The 13,938-nt window shown below is 40.5% G+C and overlaps 1 protein-coding gene across 2 annotated transcripts in view; it reads right to left on the minus strand.

Moving 5' to 3' along the window:
• Positions 1 to 13,938, minus strand: part of LOC108260261 (E3 ubiquitin-protein ligase RNF43) — a 113,210-nt gene that overhangs the window by 34,154 nt on the left and 65,118 nt on the right. For both annotated transcript variants that reach the window (XM_017460380.3, XM_017460379.3), the window contains exon 2: positions 13,088 to 13,210. In XM_017460380.3, coding sequence (XP_017315869.1) covers positions 13,088 to 13,210 — 123 coding nt within the window. The remainder of the gene's footprint in view (positions 1 to 13,087; positions 13,211 to 13,938) is intronic.

The following is a 13,938-nucleotide window of genomic DNA, read 5'->3' on the forward strand; positions in this document are numbered from 1 at the left end:
ACAACTTTCACAATCCCTCAAATCGCTGTACCGCTCACATTACACCACACTCTTTCTTCGTCTTGTTGTCGTAAGGGTGGGCGCACACAGCGTAATCAAGCACGGACAAGCTTCACGAATAACAGCTTCTTCGTAAAAGCGTTTTCCTTCACAATGCAACTCAAACTGGCTAGGTATATTAGTAAAGCTATACTATACACTATTAGAAAGAAATCTATCACATTTCGCACCCTCAATAGTTTGAGAGAACCCTAAAGATTTTATTGTATGTAGAACCCTATAAAATGGGTCCCAAGTCCAAATGAGTCCCGAGTAGGATTTTTCCACAACCAGAAAGTCAGTAGCAGAAACGGCACACTGTAAAACCGGATAAGTTCATTTAACTCAAAAAATCTGAGGAAACCAATTACCTCAAAATTTATAAGTTGATGAATCAATTTCTTTAAGCCAAGCACACTTAAATATAACAAAAATGAATTTTAAATTACAAAGTTTGAGTACAAAATTTGTGCTATATGTAAGTGTATTTGGCTTAAAGAAATTGATTTATAAACTTAAAAATGTTGAAGTAATTAGTTTCCTCAAATTCCATCCATCCATCCATCTTCTATACCGCTTATCCTTTTCAGGGTCACGGGGAACCTGGAGCCTATCCCAGGGAGCATGGGGCACAAGGCGGGGTACACCCTGGACAGGGTGCCAATCCATCGCAGGGCACAATCGCATACACACTCACACACCCATTCATACACTACGGACACTTTGGACTCGCCAATCAGCCTACCATGCATGTCTTTGGACTGGGGGAGGAAACCGGAGTACCCGGAGGAAATCCCCGCAGCACGGGGAGAACATGCAAGCTCCGCACACACAGGTGTGAATTGAACCCCCAACCCTGGAGGTGTGAGGCGAATGTGCTAACCACGAAGCCACCATGCGCCCAGTTTCCTCAAATTTTTTGAGTTAAATGAACTATCCGGTTTTATAGTGCATTACTCAGATTTCATTCAGGAATAAACTAGTTGAAGGAATACTCCAGCATTTTTCTAACCTAACCTCTAAACACCAGATCTGTAGAGTATGTGTGATTGCCACATACATAAAAAGTTTCCTATACTGAGGAAAATAAAACAGAAGACCAATTTACTCCAAACTCACTTAGAATGGAATACTTCAAAAAAAGACATCTTAACAAGTGAAAAATATGTTGAAAGCAGTCAAATTTATCTAATATTTCTTATTATGAGAGTATATACGATTATTAAACCCATTTCTAGACATTTTCTAGAATAATTTATTTCTAGAATAATGTTAAAGTCCCTAGGAAGTGCTTCGAAATATGTAGCGTTATTCAATGTCTTGACATAATTTCCTCTGAAATTGGAAGTCAGGGCGGGACATATCGAGTGGCTCCTCCCCCTTTTTCAATAGCGTTTAGCTCAGCTCACAGCCTGGGAAAATGCCTGTCACAAAGCTGTGAGCTGGCTGAATGAATTCAAGCCATTTTCTTCTTAACCAACTTAGAGCTGAATAAAACGCACACATTCAAGTAGCCACAAAGACACGTTTACTACCCAGGCTTGCGGATATGATTTCTCTCTCTCAACAACATCAACTTCTGCAAGGTGATTTTTGGGGGCAGGACACGTTAGATTCTAGAGGGCATTTGATTGGACAGAAAATCTGATGAGAAGCTGAAGTGCAGAATGATGTCATCAAAACCATTGATCCGTATCAGTGGTAGAGAGAGACTGAAATTTTGAATGCATATATACCTTCTAAATATGAATTTTGTCGTTGTTTTGGAGCACACTGGCTTATAGATAACCTTGAGGCTGACGCGTTCATACTAAAAGCCACAAAACTTCGATTTTGATTTCATGGGGACTTTAAGCTTGAAATGTGTAAAAGCATCTCAAATCAGGCTGAATAATATAAACATTGATTTCTCATAATCTCATAATAAGTAAGGAATAATTGACGATGGGCCGTTGAATTCTTAGAAAATAATACATACGCCGAGGTGGTAATGCCTCGGGTGTTCATTATTTTCTAATAATTCGATGGACCGGAGTCAATTATTCCGCTTATACCACAGTTACTACACCTCAAGACATTGTTCAGATGTTTTATTTCAAGACATTTGTCAGGTTTTTTGTCTTTAAAACGCTCATATATGTGGAACTAATTTATTACGCATCCCATCTCAAGCCTCCATTGATAATTCCAAAACGTCATTTTAAAACTAGTAATGATCAAAGGCTCGGGCCATTGATATGCAGTTATTGGAGGGAGAGAGAGAGAGAGAGAGAGAGAGAGAGAGAGAGAGAGAGAGAGAGAGAGAGAGAGAGTGAGTTCACTTTTTTAATTTCATGTTGAATATAAAAATAGAACACATAAATAAATAACCATAAGAGTACTTGTTCACAGGGTTTTTCATTTTTATAACTGCAGAAAATACAACGAATGAATAAATAAGTATTGATTCTTGTTCACAGGATTATCACACGTGCTCTCTCACGCTCTCTTTCTTTTTTCTTGCTCTCGCTCCAATAACTGCATATCAATGGCTCAAGCCTCTGCTTCGCCTCGTGGCCGCATTACCACTTCCGGTGCGCATTATTATTTTTTTAAATAAACCGGCCCGTCGTCAATTATTCCATACATATTTCTGGAAAATCATAGTTTTCTGTCATTTTATTTGTTGTTAGATTTGTGCGCTGTGGTGGACGGTAGCTTAACCTTTCTGTTATTTCAGTTCACTTCGCAAAGTGATATGGAACTGTAATGCGGTCAAGACTTGACTGGAACTACTTTTACTGTGCATTTACTGAAAAATAATTACACACCTCAGAACATCTGTTAGCCAATCAGAATCGAGAATTCAACAGCGCTGTGGTATAAGAAATAGATAAATTTGCACATATTCATGATATTTTCACTTGCTAAGATCTTTTTTTTTTTTTTATTTCCAGTAAAGCATAATGGCAGTTGTTGGGCCAGACAATAAAATATTATGTAGAAACACATTACTTTACATTATTGTCTATAAAGCAGTATTTAAATAATAATAAAAAAATAATAAGTCCTTCAAAAATTGCTTGATTGTACAAGTCATGTCTTTGGAGATAAGACCTTTTCAGAGAGAAGAACATGAGTTTATGTGTTACTAATATAGCTGGACAGTTGTGTATTCTGATCAAACCTGGACTCCACAAAACCTTTGGGAAACGATAACCCCAACCTTACAGCTGCGGGGTAAAGACTGTTCCTTCAGAATAAAGAAAGTTGTTTTATAGTTTGGACAAATCTGAAGCGCATTTCTTTCATGGGAAGGGCATTCCCATAATACTGCTCTCTTAAAGGCTTGAAAAACATGATTGTTAACTGTAAATTACTCAAACCAGTTGCTTGTTTAATCATGTTACAATTTTAAATGCAATGCTATACAAATATCATAAAACGTGATCAAACTCTAAGCAATTCTTGTAATGTGAAAAGAAATTGCATTCTGGCGTATGCTGACCTTAAACACAGGCAGCTGTATGACCGGCCAGTGAACCTGGAAAGGGAGACACCCGCGGGTCATGTTACACCCTTTTGCGTGGCGCGTTCTTTTTCGCTAATGAAAGAGGCTGGGTGAGAGTGTGGGCGTGTTGGTTACACAAGTACCAGAAGGAAAAGGTGGCAGGAATCACTGCTGAGAGGCGAAACAGAACGAGAATTGAGAATATGCAACTTGTTGGCCTTTTTATGGATTTAATTTTTTTTTTTTCTAGGATCAGCTTCTTCTTATGTTCTAATGAGGATAAAAATTGGTAGAAGGTCAGCAAAATCTTTCCTGAAGGTCATTATGATACTGAAAACACATATGGTAGGGTAATAACCTAAGAGCATGCAGGTTTGATTCTCGCCTCCGTCCTGTGTGTGCGGAGCTTGCATGGCCTCCCCGTGCTTCGGAGGTTTCCTCCAGCTACTCCGTTTTCCTCCCGCAGTCCAAAGACATGTGTGCAGGCTGATTGATTGAAGCACTGCCAAACTGTCCATAGTGTGTGAATGTGTGTATGATTGTGCCATGTGATGGGTTGCCCCCCGCCTTGTTCCCTGGGATAGGCTCCAGGTTCCCCGTGACCCTGTGTAGGATAATCATATGGAAGATGGATGGAAGGATGGATGGATGGAAACTCCTCCCAAATCTGGTCTGCATTTGGGTTATTTTTAAGCCCGCTTCCATGACACATCCATACCATGTCATCAGCAGTGTATATAAAATGAAATACAATAATGAATATGAACGAGGTGGATTACGTACTCGATCATCTGCTTTTCCAGACTGGATGTCATAAGACTAAGCTCATATTGTCCAAAGTACAAATTGCAGAGAAAAAGAAATGAAAGAACTGTATATTTTGTGGTTTTTGCTTTGAATGAAAGCGCTGGCCAACGGTAAAAGTAGCCAAGAATTAACCTCTACCATGTGGACAGCGACGCACTATAGTCTTGAAACATTTGAAAAATTAGGGAGCTGTCAATCTGTCAGTAAATGGGTGCGTTTTTATGTGCATGCGTACTGTAATAGTTTGCAACCATATCTTTGTAATTGTGAGCTATTACAGTACATGTGTTAGTATAACCCCTACCATCCCATATCACAACCAGCCTTCACTGGTCCTAATATTACAAAATAACAAACACAACCGAGATGAAGAAGTTATTTTGTTTTGCTATCGTGACACTTTGCGACAACTTGGTCAATTCTTAGCAATTTACAGAGCCAAAAGACTACGCTCATTGTTTAATTTATGTAGCTAACTTTCTAATGTGACAGTGACCTTTACAAAACCTCAAGTTACAGAGTTAATCATAAACGAACTTAACGCACGCCAAAGTCTAGTCCTTCTTGTTGCTAATGAAAAACTATCTTAGGCGCTTGACCTTACTGTGACCGTGACCCTGTTCGGATCAATTCTAAAATTGAATCAATTCATCTCCTGGTCACAATAATAATTTCATTAAATCCTCCAAACATTTATCCACTCGTTCATAAGACATTGCGTTAATGAGAATCTCGGATGGACAGACAACTCAATAAACATACAACATTTCCCATGTCCAAGCAACGATATTCAAACATATTTTCATTTTAAACAAAGATTCATCTGCAAAACGATTTGTCACAGTTTGAATTTTTTTTTTTTTTTTAAATAGTAAGTATGAAGAACTAAAAATAGTTCTTATTAGTGGGTAGGTCTTTCTGAGCCTACAGTAGGGTTAGGAGCACACACACAGCTCACAGATCACACACAGACAGATATTTTATTTATTATTCTTATAAGGGTCTTCCACTGGCAAGTCTTTTGCAGCAGCTATTAATGCCAGAGTTCTCTTTATGGGGACCAGCCAAATGTCCCCACAAGGTCTATATTTTTCAGATATTCCTTTCCTTGTGGGGACATTTAGTCTCCCCCCTCATGCTATCTTTCTGAGGACCTTCCACTGACATTCTTATTAATGAAGCGAAACCTTTTGGCTTGTGTAGAGTAAAAACAAAACAAAAACAAAAAGCAAACAGTTTTCCATGTGGGGACCAGTCAAATGTCCCCACAAGGACATAAACTGTCAGATATTCCTCTTTGTGGCCATGTGAGTTAGCTTTCCCCGTCCATGTCCCAGTCTGTGTGAGTTGTAGCCCATTCACACGGGAATCCGCTGTACTATATGTGTATGTGTATGTGTGTATGTGTATGTGTGTATGTGTGTATGTGTATGTGTGTGTGTGTGGGAGTGAGTGATGACAACATAAGACTTATCAAACCAAGCCACACTGGCCTTGGACTTCAAACACAGCAGATGCGCCGCTGGAATCCATGACAACTGTGTTTGCTGTTGCTTGGAGACCGCCCGAAACACACTCTTTTATACACACTCCCAAACACACACACACACACACACACACACACACACACACACACACACACAGACATGTTACAACCATACTGTTGTTTGGGTCTCTTACAACCATATGCTTGGGTCTCTTACACAAAAAATATATGCACCCACATACCACACACAATCACCCAAAGCCTGTACATGCATAAACAAACACCACAAGAATGCTCTTGCTTGTCTTTATATGAAAAGCTGACCACTTCCTCCACATTCTTTCCTCCATCATAAGGAAATCTATCTCTCTTTCTCGGATGAAGGGATATGCAGGGGCCCTTCCACAAAGACCGCCATTCTTGTGCCTTTAATCGAGTGGCCTACGCCATGGTGATACCATCTGATTGAAAAAACCTCAGGACATATGGGACGGCCGAGACAGAAATAGAGACAGCATGTACTAGCACATGCATGTTTTTCCATTAAATACTGAATGACTTCAACACATTCTGGCAACATTATGAATCAACAACCAAGCGGTGCCTTACTTTAAACAGTGTTACTTTTTGATTGTATCATTCCTAATTTGCAAACATTTGTGGTTCTCTCAGCCATTCCTTCGAGACAAAAACATCCCCAGCACATGTGCCAAATGGACGGGAACATCTTCCCCACTTCAACACGCCTCCTTCCTCCGTCTAGAACGTGCCTTCAAGAGGAACCATTAAGTGTTTTTAAAAAGCGCTCGTCCACGAAAAAGGAACAAACAGAGAGGCTCTCGAGGAGGAGGAGGGGTTATGTTGGAGAAAAGGCGACATGAATGGGGCTGAAAGTTGGCCGTGGCGGATCAAAAAGACCAGGAATTGTATGGGGACCCTAAATAACGAGGCTTCTTAAAGGGGCAGTTTGTCATTTTTTAAAAGTGTTTCTAGACCTATAAATAATTACATCATTTAAAGGATACTGAAGAATGCCTGCTGATTTGCAGTAGTGCCATGCAATGGATAGGTGGCAGAACTGAGCTCAGCTGTGTTTGTTCTCATTCTGTATGTACTCCGTGTGTGTTTCAGCAAAATGTTGGGAAGGGGAAGGCATGTCAGTGTTTTAACTGTAATTGGCTCTCAAAAGAATTGGCGCCCTATCTGGCCAGCTCTCGAAAGTATTGGCGCCCTACGTGATCGGCTCTGACGGTACCGGCGCCCTATCCGCCCGGCTCTGAAAAGTATCGGCGCCCTGTCTGTCCGGCTCTCAAAAGTATTGGCGTCGTACGTGGGTGGCTGTCGAAAGTATTGGCGCCCCGTCGCGGTTTTGCCAGGGCAAGCACCACTCACATTTTCTTCGGGAAATGTTCCGATCTAGTTGTAATTGCAATTCAGTTCACAGGCAGCAGAGGACTCTAAAAATCACAAAGTGCTCCTTTAAGGCCTTGTTCACACCTGGTATTAACATCCGTCGTGAGTGATTTGATCACTCGAGTGGGCAGCTGAGATGCTGTCCCGCGAATCCTGTTTTATGTACACGTATGGGCTGTTTCACACATGGTCAGCTAACGAAACATATAAATAAATGTAGGTGAGACCATGAAGAAAGCCAGCCGCTTCCGTTTCTGTGGTTTTAGTCACAAGACCCAGAAGAATGCTATATAGGTGTGCGCTAGAAGTGCAGCAGAGAATTATCAGTGTTTAGCGGTTATAGAGTTATTATCAGTTCAGCATGATTTCCAAACAGTCTCGCAATCGTTACATGGTGAATCAGGGGGTGTTTCATTGCTGTGCAGGATGCACCGAGACATATTTGCGTCCACACTACAAATGTGATGTGGCCATGTGCGTCCCAGACCACCATCGATTGTGGTTTGAGTGATCAAATCAAAGCGTGTCTTCGTGATGCATTTGACTCTTTCCAAATTTGTGATTAGCGCTTTCGGATCACCCAGGACACACATTAATGCCAGGTGTGAATGGGGCAGAATTCAGAAGAAAGAATTCCATCCATCCATTTTCTGGGCTGCTTATCCTACACGGGGTCACGCGGGAGCCTGGAGCCTATCCCAAGGAACTCGGGGCATAAGGCAGGGGACACCCTGGACAGGTTGTCAACCCATCGCAGGGCACAATCACGCACACATACACACACACACATTCACACTCTACAGACAATTTGGAAATGCCAATCAGCCTACAACACATGCCTTTGGGCTGGGGGAAGAAACTGGAGTACCTGGAGGAAACCCTCGAGAGCATGGGGAGAACATGCAAGCTCTATGTACAAAGAGCAGAGGCAGAATTCGAGCCCCCAACCTCGGAGGTGTGAGGCAAATGTGCTAACCACTAAGCAAACATTGTGTCTCCTAAAATAACATTCTAGATGTTTCCCTAAACTATTAACACTTGTGCTATTACTACTATTAGTACTATTCACTCATTCACTCATTTTCAGAAATAGCTTTATCCTGGTCAGAGTCACCATAGATCCAGGAACACTTGGCGTGAGGTAGGAATACGACCTGGATGGGATACCAGCTGATCACAGGGCCCCATGCACACACGCATACAATCGTTTATACCAAGCGGCAATTTAGACTTGCCAATCCACCCAATGGGAAATGCTTGTCATAGGTGGAAGGAAACCGGAGAACCTGGAGGAAACCCACGTGGACACGTGGAGAACCAGCAAAATTCTGCACTGACAGTAACCCATGCTCTGAATCATAAACTATAAAAGATTCAATATACCGTGATGTGTTGTACAGATGTCGTGCTGTGACAACTTTTTATACCGTTCCACCTGTACATAAAGCATTCAGTATGCCAGAATCTAGTTGCGACTTCTCGATTTCTCCACAGAGCGTGTTCAGACTTTTTGAGATGTTCGTCTTTGCATTTCCACATGATTGATGTATGCATATCTGAGCTGGCACATCAAGGCATTGTTGACGTAAGCTGAAAAAAGGGAAAATTTCAATCAGGGCGTATAGACAGACAGCGGAAGAATGCACAGGGAGTGGCGAAAAGTCCTCTATTGACAGGAATGAGCGACAAAAGCAGGATATAGCACGTATAAGCTGGTTTACGCGTCTGTCTTTAGGTGTATTTGCATTATGACGCAGATAGGGGTTTGTAAGCGTGGCATCCAGAGATGGGTTGATGTCCAGGCCTCCAAAACGAAAATATGTCGTAGGACTCTATGTGCGTCAGCTAGCCTTCTGGCAAACGTCGATTGGCTGACATGGGGAGGTGTGTTCAGTTGTGGTTGTGTACACTGAAATGTCGCGATGAGATTTTTTTGCACTGTCTACTCCATATTTGATCAAGGTTTTCAGGATAATATAATATGCACTAGAATATAAGTGACCGAATGCTAATGTTGCGCAGATGCAGCAATAGAATAATTGAGAAGGCTTAAGCGCTCTGCATGTGAGCTTACTTACATAACTTTATGAATACAAATATTGATACAGTGCGTTAATACACAATATCCACTCTTTTTCCTTGGAGAAAAATATGGAAAAAAGCTTCAAGTGTATACTGCCAGGGTGGATATACTTTGCTGAAAAGCTTCTTCTGTACTTCATTTACAGATGCATAGATACACACATATACAAATTAATAATGTCAAAAAAACTCAACTGGTCTCTCATACACACATACACAAAATGATGTTTGCATTGTTCTCAGTAAATACTATGATCTAAGCACATCCAATAATAGCCCCAAACAAAACGTCCGTAAACCCTCCATCAAACCAAAACTCCCAACCCTTACAAACACAAACTTTAAACACTCCCTTTCTCTTTCACACACACACACACACACACATTCTCATACACACATACATACTTTAGGCTTGCCTTTCGTTCCTTATTTCCATCTCAAAAGTAAACAGGATTAGAAATGGCTCAATGAAGCACTGCCGCATCTTTAAAAGAGACAAAAGCATCGAATCAAGGGCCTGCAAGTCCAGACATGGGGCTAAACTCCAAACACACTCATCCTTTCTTGCTTTTATAAAGAAAGGAATTAAAAAAAGAACAGTTTTGCGCGTAAAGTTTCGGCCTAGTGCAAGGCAAGTAAAAGGAGAAAGAAAACAATTTCGGTGCTCTTGGTTCAAGGCTAGCGCTAATAATTACAATGCCGCAGGACGTATAAACATCTTACTTGTTCGTTAAGAGAGATATATCTCCGAAAACTGAACCCAAGGGGATGTTTGGATTACATGAGCGACGATGAGTTCCTTGGCGTAAATATTTGGAGCTCCTCTCATTCCGAGGACAGCGCCTTTGGATGAGACTACTCCGAGCTGTTTTCTGAGAGAAGTGTAGCATAGTTCAAAAGATGGGTTCATTCCATCATTTAGAAAAAATGACTACTATTTCTGAACTCTCAGAAGATTATGTGCTTATCCCTTATATATATATATATGTTGGTTATGTTTGCTGTGGCAGGTAGAAGAGTTTGTCCTCATCCCAAGTTTCCAACTTTAAACTTCTGCTTTAATCTCCAATCTTTGCTTCTGTTTACAAACAGTTGTGTTATGGTGTTTTCACATTAGACCCGAATACTCGAGTCCACACTCAGGACCAGTTCTGCGCTTATTTGGTGCAGGGCTCATAATCGCTGACGAATTCCTTCCAAACAATGAATCCATTACATAATTCCATTTATACCATGGTCTGTCTGAATACTCGATTCTGATTGGCTAGAAGGTGTGTATAATGCTCAGGTAGTTCCAATCAGTTTAAATCACCGATCTAAATTAATGAGCTGCCTGTAAACAACTGTAACCATAGTAACACTTGCATACAGTAGTTAAACTCACAGCTTTATTATTAGTAGAAATCTCTCTCTCTCTCTCTCTCTCTCTCTCAGAACTCTAGATCTAACGACCCGTATATAAAATAACTAAAAGAAATTAACCGTTATTTTGATCTTTTCAGTCAAATTTTGTGCTGCAAACATCCGTAATATCTTTAACTTGTCAGTGCTGGCAAGTGACCATGGTATAAGTGGGATAATCCACGGCTAGTTGTGCATTACATAGGTGTTGGACAACTTTTTTGCCTCAATAAATAAAAATGTACCTTTTTACAGCACTGTAGTTGCAGTTTCAGTGGGACTCAGCGAAACATTATAAGCACTCTAGGAATACCACTTGTCCAATCAAATTAGTGGACCAGAACTACCACCTTTTGTATTTTTATTTTTAGAGGCGTGTGTTTGTCACGATGCGTTCAGTGAAAGCGCTCACACTTCAAAGGCAATCTAATTATAATGCTCCAGTCCTAAGTCTGGCTTTATATATATATATATATATATATATATATATATATATATATATATATATATATATATATATATATATACTCGGCAAAAAAAGAAACGTCCTCTCACATTCATCTGGTTTTATTTCCAGCAAATTTTTTAACATGTGTAAATATTGGTATTATCATAAAAACATTCAACAGCTGAGACATAAACTGAACAAGTTTCAGAGACATTTGATGAACAGAAATGGAATAATGAGTCCCTGAACAAAGGGGGGGTCAATATTAAGAGTAACAGTGAGTATCTGCTTTAAGAACTACAGTGCATGTGATCCTCATGGACTGCTCCAGATGTGTCAGTTCTTGCTGTGAGATGTTACTCCACTCTTCCATCAAGGCATTTGCGATTCTCAATCACGTCTGGGGGGGACACACGGTTACATGTAATTTTCCACTGCAAGGACGATCAGCTGTCCTTCCTGTCTCCCTGTAGCACTGTCTTAGGCGTCTTACATTACAGATGTTGCAGTTTATTGCTCTGGCCACATCTGCAGTCCTCATGCCTCCCTGCAGCAGGACTATGGCAAGTTCACGCAGGTGACCAGGAACCCTAGGCATCTTTCTTCTGGTGTTTTTCAGAGTCAGTAGAAAGGTCTTTTTAGTGTCCTAAGTTATTGTAACTGTGACCTTAATTGCCTACAGTCTGTAAACTTCGTGTCTTAAGGACTGTTCCACAGGTGTATGTGCAATTGTTTATGGTTCATTGAATAAGCATGAAAAACATTGTTAAAACCCTTTCCTATAAAGATCTGTAAAGCTTATTTGGATTTTACAAAATTATCTTTAAAATACAGTCTCCTGAGAAAGGGACGTTTCTTTTTTTGCTAAGTATATTTTATATATTCCATCTCCTCCATAGCAACCGCTTCCTCACCATCACAAAACTTGAAAACAGCCAGTAACATGCCAAGCTTTGAGCAGTTCGGCTGAAGCGAGCCCCAGACCGATGTTTTCAAGAGCACTAGGGATCAGTTCTCTGGACCGCTCAGAGCTCAAAAACAAATCCCGAGTCTGGAACAAATGTAAGTTTGAAAAGAACCTTAGTCTAGTCCCAGTAAAGTGCTGTTTCATTCCAGAGATTATGACTTTCATTCATACTTCAGTCCATTTCAACTAATTATTCCAGTGTAAATGTGCATTTGAAATACACTATGGGAAATCCTGACGTACAGTCACCAATTCCCTCCAAATGCACACACACACACACACACACACACACACACACACACACACACACACACACACATAAATGAAAAACACACCAAATGACTATGGGAAACTTTACTTCACCAATCCTTCCATATTTTTTATTTGTTTATTTTTCTTTTACTACTACTACTACTACTACTACTACTATTATTATTATCATTAATATTATTATTAATTTCTTTATTTATTTATTTTTGAGAAAGTGCAACTGACCAACTTGGAATTTGTGTGTAAAAATATCAAATATTTATAAATGATAAAATATAGACAGACAGACAGACAGACAGACAGATAGACAGATAGTAATTCCAGAAGGTTCTATTTAACATAGTACTTGTGTTCAGACTTTGCTCATTCTGTCTTTCCTCACAATGGAATATACTTGTACACACATGCGCGCGCACACACACACACACACACACACACACACACACACACACACACACACACACAGATCTGCTTTCTGTTCCCTGTGGGTACCTCGATCAGTCCATGCCAGCTCGATACCACCATGTGCTTTATCAGTGAGCAAACACAAATGTTCCCTACAGTATGTCTGCACTACTGGAGGTGGGTGGGCGCATGTGTGTGTGTGTGCGCGCGTGTTTGTGTGTGTGTGTGTGTGTGTGTGTGTGTGTGTATGAGAGGAGGGGTAGGTATGCATGGTCTTACCTTCTCCAGAAGTGGCAGGCACTGTGGCACTTTGCTCTCTGGACTCTCCAGCTTAACAATGCTGATGAAGGCATTTTCTTGCCGCTCATCCTCACTGGTGTTACACAGAGACAGCGGGTGAGACTGCAGAGAAAAAGAGAGAAAGAGAGAGAGAGAGAGAGAGAGAGAGAGAGAGAGACAGACAGACAGACAGACAGAAAGAAGGGGTCGTATTTAATTATGTACCAAACAAATGCAAAATACAAAAGTGTAGACTACCAACATATCAATAAAAACTAGGAAACATAACTAACCAAACATATCCAGATTTTAATGTACGCTTTGCATTAATTAGCTGCATTAATTATTATGTCAGTGGACGGTCCTCACAAGGATAGTAAGACAATTGCAAATGGTTAACGGCAAAGAATGTGACACATGGCTCTTTGAGGGTGTGTGTTTGATTAATAACCACCTTCCCAGAGCCGATCAAATGCAGTCTCTACTTAAAAATCATAACAATGCCAGGTGCTATATCTAACACACAAAAGCGTCAAATATCACAATCCCTAAATTGCTATTAAAACAAGCTGCAGATACAGTGAAGAAAATTTTATACTTTTGAACAGACTGGACATCCACAGAAATCAAATTTTGTGTTTTTATGGAGACACAAAGAAAAACATTTAACTGAGTAGCTAGCAAACTGAAGGATACAGACTGAATTAGTCATCATATTCTACAAATGGCTAGCAGAGAAGGGGGGACCACCTTAACCTCCTTAAGAACACAGAACATGGCCACCAGTCACATGAGAGGAAAACCAATGATCTGAGATCAGATTGTGTTTGCTAATTCATGCTAATCTGTTA

The sequence above is a fragment of the Ictalurus punctatus genome, chromosome 28, assembly GCF_001660625.3.
Source record: "Ictalurus punctatus breed USDA103 chromosome 28, Coco_2.0, whole genome shotgun sequence".
Classification (NCBI taxonomy): domain Eukaryota; kingdom Metazoa; phylum Chordata; class Actinopteri; order Siluriformes; family Ictaluridae; genus Ictalurus; species Ictalurus punctatus.